The sequence below is a fragment of the Kryptolebias marmoratus genome, linkage group LG11 (assembly GCF_001649575.2).
Source record: "Kryptolebias marmoratus isolate JLee-2015 linkage group LG11, ASM164957v2, whole genome shotgun sequence".
Classification (NCBI taxonomy): domain Eukaryota; kingdom Metazoa; phylum Chordata; class Actinopteri; order Cyprinodontiformes; family Rivulidae; genus Kryptolebias; species Kryptolebias marmoratus.
The window spans coordinates 18,192,139-18,203,135 of NC_051440.1; the positions used below are offsets into that span (position 1 = coordinate 18,192,139).

Consider the following 10,997-nt stretch of genomic DNA (forward strand, 5'->3'; position numbering starts at 1 on the left):
GTACTTCAATGTTCATCCATAGTTCTTAATATTCCTCAGCAAGGATAGTTTTGTGTCAAAGGACAAGAAAGCTCTTATCCTGCAGATCATATGAAGAGACTGACTTTATGGAGTGTAATGTGCATTGCCTGAACTGTTGCAGAAATAATTTCCATTGATAATCCTGTCTGTAGTCTAAAGCATTTCCAAAGCTTCAGAGGATTAAAGTAGTGCACCATCTGTCATTTTAGAAGAACTGTAGCATGGACTGGTGCAAAAACAGTTTATTCTCAATTACAAAACGAATGAGTGTGGTTTCACTGGTTTTGGCAGAGGTATTTATTATGGTTAATTTTTAATGAAAGTCCAAGGAAAGGATCAATGTGTTTGTGATTGTGTACTTGTCGAACAAACATTTGGTAACAAATTAATTTCAGGTTGCAAAGACCCTGAAGAGGTTACTGTGACCTGAATCGTAATGTCACGCTGTAATCCGACACACTGACCTGATCTGATAAGACAAATTTCAATCACTTGTCCACTTGAAGAGTTAAGAAGAAGGTAAATAAAAATGACATTACAAAATAAATTGCTTGTAGTTCTTTTTGCCTCAGAGGTGGGGTTTGTGAGGCATCAGGCTCGGAAAGACATAAATGGAGCAGCGCACACAAACTGAACACTTGGGGACCGAGCAGGCCGGACAGCTGTGAGATCATGGCGAACCACTGGAGTGTCACCTGTTTTACAGCACTGGCTCTGCTATGCTTCTTAACTGAAAGAGAGACAGTGGCTCAGAGCTATTCAAAGCCTCAGCCCCCTCAGTACCCTCAGCCCCCTCAGTACCCTCAACCCCCTCAGTACCCTCAGCCCCCTCAACCCCCTCAGTACCCTCAGCCCCCTCAACCCCCTCAGTACCCTCAGCCCCCTCAACCCCCTCAGTACCCTCAGCCCCCGCAGAAGCCTCAGTACCCTCAGTACCCTCAGCCCCCGCAGAAGCCTCAGTACCCTCAGACCCCTCAGTATCCACCAAAAAAGTACCCTTATGTCTTGTCCAGCGACCAGTCTGTCAAAGATCCAAATATTCCTCCCCAGAAACCACAGGACCCTGTGCTGCCCGCTCCTCCTAAAACCTGTGAAGTGGAAACAAGTGTGCGAGTTCCCTGTGGGCTTCCTGATATCTCAGCTGCAGACTGTGAGGCCAGAGACTGCTGCCATGATGGCCAGTCGTGCTACTTTGGAAAAGGAGGTAGGTTTTTGAAAATGGTTGTTGAACTTTTCACCCCGTTCCAAAAGTAGAAGGAAGTATGAAAATCAGTGACTACTCTTTGGAATTTGGTATGTTATTACAACTGGATAAAAGTATGTTTTGACTCATCATAGCCTATTTTTGTTCCACCAGTTACAGTCCAGTGCACCAAGGATGGCCAGTTCATTGTTGTTGTGGCCAAAGACGTCACTCTACCCAACATTGACCTGGAATCAATCTCGCTGTTGGGAGGAGGTCAAGGCTGTACACACGTTGACTCAAATTCAGTGTTTGCCATCTACTTCTTTCCTGTTACTGCCTGTGGCACTGTTGTGATGGTGATGCCTCAGTTTGCTTTAGATTCTCAACCAATGATGTAATTTTCGACAGCCACCAACTCGTCTAACCTCTCTGAAACTTTGTAGGAGGAGCCTGGTGCTATAATCTATCAAAACAAGATGGTGTCTTCGTACGAAGTGGGAGTTGGGCCTCATGGTGCTATTACCAGGGACAGCAGTTATGAGTGAGCAAACATTAGTTGGCTGTTAACTTTTCAGAATAAAAGCACAGACCAAGCCAGTGGTTCCCAACCCTGATCCTTGAAGAACACCATCCCTGCTCTTCAGCAGGTCTTCAATGTTTGGAGAAGCCGGTTAATCACCGAACAACTAAAACATGCAGGATAGAGTTCATTGAGGACCAGGGTTGGGAACCACTGCACTAAGCAACATTACATCCTGTTTCTTTTGTTTTTTTAGGTTGCTCTTCCAGTGCAAGTACCATGGTACCTCAATTGAAAGCGTGGTTGTTGAAGTGTTGCCACTGGACAATCCTCCTCTGCCAATTGCTGCTCTTGGACCCATCAGTGTCACAATGAGGCTGGCTAACGGCCAGTGCATGACCAAGGGTTGTAATGATGGTCAGTGCGTCCCAACCGGGCAGATATGCTGTGTTTGTCGATCGTTTCACAATGTTCGATGTCATAATACCTGGTATCTTTGGTCCCACAGTGGTGGCAGCCTACACCTCCTACTATTCCGACTCGGACTATCCTGTGACCAAAGTTCTGAGGGAACCGGTTTATGTGGAAGTTCAGCTCCTCGATAAGACAGATCCTGCGCTTGTTCTGACTCTTGGACGCTGTTGGGCAACCTCGCACCCCGAGCCTCACAGTGTCCCCCAGTGGGACATTCTGGTTGATGGGTAACTAAAAAAAACCTGTTTACACCAACCTGTTTACACCAACCTGTTTATCACGACATATTGATTCTAAATGAAAAATATATTAGTCAGGTTTATTCACTGTAAATATTGTTTATGATTTTACACCAATCTAAGTGCGATTGATGGAGCAATTCTGATCAATTTGAAACAAAAAAGGGTTTTTATAAGACCTTCCAGAAAAGTAAATACTTAGCAAAACATCTTATAGCTGATGAATAAACTTGTCACTTATCTTTAGTGGACAGATAAATACTGCATGACTTTTCTGTTTTGCAGTTTGTGTTTAGTCATTAACAAAATTATGTGCTGAAGCTAAATATTGCTAATATTTAATATAGGGGAGTGCCATTTGTCACGTTCACATGGTTCCATATTATCTATAACTTACCTTCATTTCGACTGATCTTCATCCAGATGTCCATATGCGGATGATCGTTACCTCTCCTCACTGGTTCCAGTGGACGCCTCCTCTGGTCTGGCTCTCCCAACTCACTACCGGAGATTCATTTTCAAAATGTTTACCTTTGTTAATCTCAATATGGAACCCCTAAGAGAAAAGGTAATGCATGCATTCAGCAATCTGCAAGAAATCTCTTTCAGGTAATAGTTCAGATTTTTAATTCTGAAAATTTTTTTTTTTTCCTGTTTAGGTGTACATTCACTGCAGCACATCGGTGTGCGTGCAAATGCCGGGCGGCAGCTGTGAACCGTCGTGCTACAGAAAAGGAAGTAAGTAAATAATTCTTTATTTGTAAAAGAAAAACTCAGAGGCAATGGATGTGACCATGTTTGTATGTCTGCCTGCAGAGAGAGACACAGAGGCCGCGGAACAGAGGAAGGATGAACCGAAGGTCGTGGTTTCTTCTGGAGAAATGCTCTTCTCTGCCGCCCCCGAAGAGTAAACAGAGACCAGCTCAGGAATTCAGCTAAAAACATTTGGGATGAACATTTGGAACCTTTACTTATTTAATAATTAGTGGTATCAAATGAAAATGTCACTGTAGGTATTTGTAGTATTTGCAGAACAACGAAGGGTAGCGCAGAAAGACTCTTAAATTACTGTGGTTACCATTTTAATTTGTAAAGTTTCATTACATTTCCATCAGTCTTAAACAATACAATCACCTACAATATAGAGATTAAAATGAATAGTTTAAATTAGTGCTTAAGACTTTATTTAGAAACACATTTTATTGGTTTAGTTTTGTGCTTCTACTTTATTACTCCTTGTTTATAAAAACAGGAAAAACAAACACAAAATACCAACAGAACTTAAATTTTTCATGCATTTCAAAGAAGGTATGAAATTAAAACTTTATACTATATTTACATGAGGAGAACCACATTAGTAAGCAATCAGGATTATCAGCAGTTAAAAATATATATATTTACAACATATGGAAGACAAAACAATTTATCTGGAATGTAAAAAAGTGACCCATTTTTGTGATTTCAGTGACTTCTAATAAACAAATGTTTAAGTTTACGCTGAACTTTGTAAGAATGTTTCCAATAAGCACAAGTGAAAAATGTAAATACATTTTCTCTCATCCCCTTATTACTTCTCACACTATTACGAACTCTTTTTTGTTCTTTTATTTTGACTTTATATTAGCATTTAGTTTTTAAAACTGAATATTTTACTGGCATCGTGATGACAAAATTAAAGAATTTCAGAAAACGAAGTGGCGTAAGACATTTAATACACAGTGAGATAAAAACTGTCTTTCATTTGTGTATTTAAGTATGAAGCTTAATTCTGTATTGCAAAGAAATACACAGGGCCTTTTAAAAGTATAAACAGGTCTTTATGGAAAGCCATCCGGGCCATAAACACATCCATTTTTGCATTTTTTAAAATATGTTGCCTATGTGCTGTTTGTGCATAAACAACAAACAGTTTGCACATTAACTATGCTTCATTTTTTTACATTTTATCAATGCACAAACAAAATAAAGTTTACATGCAAGCAATGCAGATCCAGTGTATTTATGGCCTGGAGGGCTTTCCGTAGGGCTCAAACTCTTGAAGTAGTCACACCTGGCAGGAATATCATAATTCTTCTGCCAGAATAGCAGTGCATGTAGTGTGATGTGTTCATTTTCCTTGTGACGTCATGGTTAATGGTATCATTTCTTTAATAAATCAAATTTACAAACACATACAGTGCCTGCACAATGATGCACAAATTAAAACAGCACGCAGCTAACACCTGACAAAAAAACTGAATTCATGTGCTTTTCAGATTCTTAACATTTTGTTATCGACTGCTGCCAAAAGGTGAAGGTGGATGATGATGATTTTGCTTGTGTGTGTGCCTGATTGTTACCAAAATATCTCCGAACCAATGAGCAAAATTCAGTGAAACTTGTAAAAAGTCATGATTGGACGTGCGTCCACAGCTGATCAACTTTTGGAGTCAAGATGTCTGCCACAGCCAACCAACCTTAAAAAACACAAAAATCCTACAAGTAGTTCAATTTGACAGCTTTTGGGCTAAAATCTGATGAAGAAGTAGCTGAGAGTCATTCACAGCACACACTCTGAGTATAAAATCTTGCAATACCTTATGAAATTGTGCATAACTTAAATCTGCTACAACTACACGGTTTTTCAACAAAGGATGATTTCAGTCTGAAACTCTGGCATGAAAGGCAGCAGCACATATGCTTCAAGAAACTCTACACCTTTAGTATTTTTGAGATATTTTTCTCACAGCGATCTTTGCTTTTCTCAGAGTTCATTTATTCTCCATTAAAAAAATAAAATAAAATCTAAACCAGCTCTGAAATTTTATATTTGCAAAGTCAGATTTACAAGAAACTCTACAATGATGTAAATACTTCACACTCATACAGACCTTTTTTATGCCTTATTCAGGATTTTTAAAGTCCTTTACAATGAGTTTATCACACACAGCACTTCTCACTGATATTTATGTCAGCCTTTGTGTACATTTAGTGTATTTTATTTACAATCAAACATTAAGCCTAGTCGGGCAACCCATCATTCACTATCTTGCCAAAGAACACGAACACTTTGAGCAGCTGGGGACTGATTTTTTTACTTTTAATTTGGAGGACAACAAATCTGCCTCGAAACACAAAAAAACAAAATAGGTGTACAGGCAAATAATAGTCAAGGGTTTTTGCAATTGATAGCTAAACAATAAACACAATATACCTTATTTTTAAATGATCCTGCTTACATCTAGGATAGGAAAATAGCTGCGAATAAAACATAATATTTTCAACAAGATTGAAAGTAACACTTGGAACAAAAACAAGCCTCAGGTAGTGATTACAGAACAGTGTACATAGAACTAAAGAAATTAAATTACATCTGATTTATTTAGAAGATTAAAAGACATAATAAAACATCTTAATACAATACATTTTATATTTTGGTCTTGACAATGATTTTTGGGTTGCAAACTGTTTACTTGAACCTCACATCTTCAACTTGTTCAGTACCATTCCCCATCCTTCACCCACAGTTTTGATCCTGCTTTATATAGTATATTGTACCGGTTTGCTTTATTTATAAAGGTTTTAGCTGATCGGCTGAGATGGTTGAACCTTTCAGACTGATCTCTGCATTTTTAGGCTCGTCATATAACAGTAGATTAATAAACACTCCTCAATAGAGCATTTTAAAAGTCCAAGTAGATTTGCAGATATTTTTAAATTTGTAAAAACAAAATCGATGTGCTTGTCTTGTACAAGTTCAAGCAAAATAAACAGATGACAGATAAAAATTGAGGTTGCAAGGACTTTTGAAAAAGGCTTTTGTGACCCAAATTTTGGACTTGTATGTAAACACTTAAATGTCAAACTGCCATTTAAAACAGTGACCTGATCTGAATAAACACATTTCTTGTGCCAGCACTATTACTGAATTTGTTAGGAGACACAAATCATTCACTCAAATGAAGTGAAAAACACACCATCTAATTTTCCAGGCATTTAAATGGCTGGTGATTATTCAGCCTCAGAGGTGGGGTTTGTGAGACATCAGGCTCGGAAAGACATAAATGGAGCAGCGCACACGAACCGAACACTTGGGGACCCACCAGGCCGGACAGCTGTGAGATCATGGCGAACCACTGGAGTGTCACCTGTTTTACAGCACTGACTCTGCTATGCTGCATAACTGGAAAAGAAGCAAAGGCTCAAGCCCAGCCTAAGTCCCAATACCCTTGGCCTCCAGTGTCTTTGAATCCTCTTAACTCTCAAAACCCTCAGGAGCCTCAGGATCCTCAGCCTCAAACACCTTCGAAGTATCAGTGCCCTCATTCTCAAAAAAAGCCTCAATTCCCCCAGGCTCCTCAATACCCTCAGCTTCCTCAGACCCCCCTGACACCAACAAGGCCTGTGAGGCCCCAGAACCCTCAACCTCTTCAGAGCCCTCAACCTCCTCAGTCTCCTCAACCTCCTCAGACACCTTCAAAGCCTCAGTACCCTCAGCCTCCTCAGTATCCTCAACCTCCTCAGACACCTTCAAAGCCTCAGTACCCTCAGCCTCCTCAGTATCCGCAGCCTCCCGAGACACCTTCAAAGCCTCAGTACCCTCAGCCTCCTCAGGATCCGCAGCCTCCTGAGACACCTTCAAAGCCTCAGTACCCTCAACCTCCTCAGACATCTTCAAAGCCTCAGTACCCTCAGCCTCCTCAGTACCCTCAGCCACCTCAACCACCTTCAAAGCCTCAGTACCCTCAACCTCCTCAGACCCCTCATCCTCCTCAGACATCTTCAAAGCCTCAGTACCCTCAGCCTCCTCAGTACCCTCAGCCACCTCAACCACCTTCAAAGCCTCAGTACCCTCAGCCTCCTCAGTATCCTCAACCTCCTGAGACACCTTCAAAGCCTCAGCCTCCTCAACCACCTTCAAAGCCTCAGTACCCTCAGCCTCCTCAGTATCCACAGCCTCCTGAGACACCTTCAAAGCCTCAGTACCCTCAGCCTCCTCAGTACCCTCAGCCACCTCAACCACCTTCTAAGCCTCAGTACCCTCAGTATCCTCAACCTCCTCAGACACCTTCAAAGCCTCAGTACCCTCAGCCTCCTCAGTATCCTCAACCTCCTCAGACACCTTCAAAGCCTCAGTACCCTCAGCCTCCTCAGTATCCGCAGCCTCCCGAGACACCTTCAAAGCCTCAGTACCCTCAGCCTCCTCAGGATCCGCAGCCTCCTGAGACACCTTCAAAGCCTCAGTACCCTCAGTATCCTCAACCTCCTCAGACACCTTCAAAGCCTCAGTACCCTCAGCCTCCTCAGACCCCTCAACCTCCTCAACCACCTTCAAAGCCTCAGTACCCTCAGCCTCCTCAGTATCCTCAGCCTCCTCAGACCCCTCAACCTCCTCAACCACCTTTGAAGCCTCAGTACCCTCAACCTCCTCAGTACCCTCAACCTCCTCAGACACCTTCAAAGCCTCAGTACCCTCAGCCTCCTCAGTACCCTCAGCCTCCTCAGTACCCTCAGCCACCTCAACCACCTTCAAAGCCTCAGTATCCTCAGCCTCCTCAGACCCCTCAACTTCCTCAACCATCTTCGAAGCCTCAGTACCCTCAACCTCCTCAGACCCCTCAGTACCCTCAGCCACCTCAACCACCTTCAAAGCCTCAGTACCCTCAGCCTCCTCAGACCCCTCAACCTCCTCAACCACCTTCGAAGCCTCAGTACCCTCAATCTCCTCAGACCCCTCAACCTCCTCAGACACCTTCAAAGCCTCAGTACCCTCAGCCTCCTCAGTACCCTCAGCCTCCTCAGACCCCTCAACGTCCTCAACCACCTTCGAAGCCTCAGTACCCTCAACCTCCTCAGACACCTTCAAAGCCTCAGTACCCTCAGCCTCCTCAGTATCCGCAGCCTCCCAAGACACCTTCAAAGCCTCAGTACCCTCAGCCTCCTCAGTATCCTCAACTTCCTCAGACACCAACTAAACCTCAGCACCCCCAGCTTCCTCAGTTCCCTCAGACACCTGAGTACCCTGAGTCCCCTCAGAACCCTCAACCTCCTCAGACACCATCAAAGCCTCAGTACCCTCAGAACCCTCAGGTGCCATCAAAACCTCAGCAGCCTCAGTACCCCCAGCCCCCTCAGTATCCTCAACTTTCAACACCACCTTCAAAACCTCAGTATCCCTACACACCACAGACCCCTGGAATGCCCACTCCTAAAAGCTGTGATATAGAAAGAAATGTGAGAATTCCCTGTGGACTTCCTGATCTCTCGCCCGCAGACTGTGAGGCCAGAGACTGCTGCTATGATGGACAATCATGCTACTTTGGAAAAGGAGGTAAGTGAAGCCCCTGTCAGTCTCATTTTGGTGGGATATATTAACCTTACTGCAGTAAAGCATACAAAAATGTTTATCTTTGTATGTTTTAACAACTGGATAAAAGTGTGTTTTGACTCATCATAGCCTATTTTTGTTCCACCAGTGACAATCCAGTGCACCAAGGATGGCCAGTTCATTGTTGTTGTGGCCAAAGACGTCACTCTACCCAACATTGACCTGGAATCAATCTCGCTGTTGGGAGGAGGCCAAGGCTGTACACACGTTGACTCAAATTCAGTTTTTGCTGTTTACTTCTTTCCTGTTAGTGCCTGTGGCACTTTTGTGATGGTAATATTTCAACTTGCTTCAGTTTCTCAACCAGTGATTGCAATTTTCGACAGTCACTAACCCACTTAACCTTTTTAACTTTTTGTAGGAGGAACCTGATGCCATAGTCTATCAGAACGTTATGACGTCAATGTATGAAATAGACGCTGGGCCTCTTGGTGCAATTACCAGGGACAGCAGATATGTGTAGGTAAACATAGGAAGAGCGTAAAGTGTCAAAATAAAAGCATGGATTATGCAGGGATTATACGTTATACATGCATTCTTGTTTTTTTCAGGTTGCTCTTCCAGTGTAGGTACCATGCAACCTCAATTGAAAGCATGGTTGTTGAAGTGTTGCCATTAGACGATCCTCATCCGGTTGCTGCTCTTGGACCCCTCAGAGTTGCACTGAGGCTGGCTAACGGCCAGTGCATGACCAAGGGTTGTAATGAAGGTCAGCGCGTCCCAACCGGGCAGATATGCTGTGTTTGTCGATCGTTTCACAATGTTCGATGTCATAATACCTGGTATCTTTGGTCCCACAGTGGTGGCAGCCTACACCTCCTACTATTCCGACTCGGACTATCCTGTGACCAAAGTTCTGAGGGAACCGGTTTATGTGGAAGTTCAGCTCCTCGATAAGACAGATCCTGCGCTTGTTCTGACTCTTGGACGCTGTTGGGCAACAGCGAGGCCTGACCCTCACAGCGTCCCCCAGTGGAACATTCTGACTGATGGGTAACTAAAAAAAAAAAACTGTTTACACCAACCTGTTTATATATTGACATATTGATTCTTCATGAAGAACAGGCACACATTACTGTCAGGTCACTAAAAATGTTTACAGCTTTATACAAATTTGAGTGAGACTGATGCTTCATATTTGATCAACATAGTGGATAACGAATCACTACAAGTTTTAAATCTTAAAATTATTACTTTTTAAACAGCTCCAAAGACCTTCCAGAAAGGTAAATACTGAGCCAAACATTTTAAAGCTGATGAATGAACTTGTCACTTTTCTGTAGTGGACAGACAACATAAAAGTGACAATCCTGACATTGTGTATAAATGCTGCATGACTTTTCTGTTTTACCTAACTTCATTTCGACTGATCTTCATCCAGATGTCCATATGTGGATGATCGCTACCTCTCCTCACTGGTTCCAGTGGGTACCTTCTCTGGTTTGGACTTTCCAACTCACTACCGGCGATTCATTTTCAAAATGTTCACCTTTGTAGAATACAATATGGAACCCTTAATGGAAAAGGTAATGGATACGGTGGTCTGCGATCAATATCTCTTACAGAATACTTCTATATTTTATTCCTAAAAGTGTCTTTTTTCCTGTTTAGGTGTACATTCACTGCAGCACAGCAGTGTGCGTGCCAGGGCAGGGTGTCAGCTGTGAACCATCGTGCTACAGGAAAGGAAGTAAGTGAACACACATTTTCCTTTAATCTGTAAAAAATTCAGAAGCAAGCCGTCCGTAAATGTGACCGTGTCTTGTGTGCCTGCGTGCAGAGAGGGACACGGAGGCCGCGGCGCAGAAGAAGGCCGAACCAAAGGTCGTGGTTTCTTCTGGAGAAATTATCATTATCGCCCCTGAGCAGTAAACCGAGCCGAGCTCAGCTGAAAACATTCAGAGAGAATATTTGGAACAGTGAAATCCTGGAGCTGCTTTATTAGTTGCTTGAAATTAAAACATTTGGCTCAATATTCTAGTGTGTGCAGCAGAAATAATCAATCTATTGTGTAATGAGGTTTATATTAAACTTTCAGCTGTGATATGTTGTTTATACTTTTCTATTGTGTTATTTCGTTTTAAATAACTTTTGAATAAATGGTTTAAATATATAATACTACTACTACTTCTTGTGATGTCCATATAAAGTATTATGTTCTCGTGTTAGATTATCAGGTATGTCTGATTA

The 10,997-nt window shown here is 42.5% G+C and overlaps 2 protein-coding genes across 4 annotated transcripts; both read left to right on the forward strand.

The window, feature by feature from the left end:
- The first annotated feature begins 638 nt into the window (after positions 1-638).
- On the forward strand, positions 639-3,935 carry LOC108239934 (zona pellucida sperm-binding protein 4). Its single transcript, XM_017422984.3, has 8 exons — positions 639-1,225; positions 1,379-1,563; positions 1,651-1,748; positions 1,984-2,144; positions 2,236-2,428; positions 2,864-3,008; positions 3,100-3,178; positions 3,257-3,935. The coding sequence occupies exons 1-8, from the start codon at positions 694-696 to the stop codon at positions 3,349-3,351; spliced, it is 1,488 nt and encodes a 495-aa protein (XP_017278473.1). The 5' UTR covers positions 639-693; the 3' UTR covers positions 3,352-3,935.
- Positions 3,936-6,496: 2,561 nt separating this feature from the next.
- On the forward strand, positions 6,497-10,920 carry LOC108239936 (extensin-like). Of its 3 annotated transcripts, none has more exons than XM_037978104.1 (9): positions 6,497-7,900; positions 8,036-8,750; positions 8,896-9,080; positions 9,169-9,266; positions 9,359-9,516; positions 9,608-9,800; positions 10,189-10,333; positions 10,419-10,497; positions 10,588-10,679. In XM_037978104.1, the coding sequence occupies exons 1-9, from the start codon at positions 6,545-6,547 to the stop codon at positions 10,677-10,679; spliced, it is 3,021 nt and encodes a 1,006-aa protein (XP_037834032.1). In that variant the 5' UTR covers positions 6,497-6,544. The 3 variants fall into 3 exon arrangements, with proteins under 3 accessions (XP_037834032.1, XP_037834031.1, XP_024863148.1); XM_037978103.1 differs by having other exon boundaries at positions 6,497-7,117; positions 7,208-8,750; XM_025007380.2 differs by having other exon boundaries at positions 6,497-8,750; positions 10,588-10,920.
- The last annotated feature ends 77 nt before the right edge of the window (positions 10,921-10,997 follow it).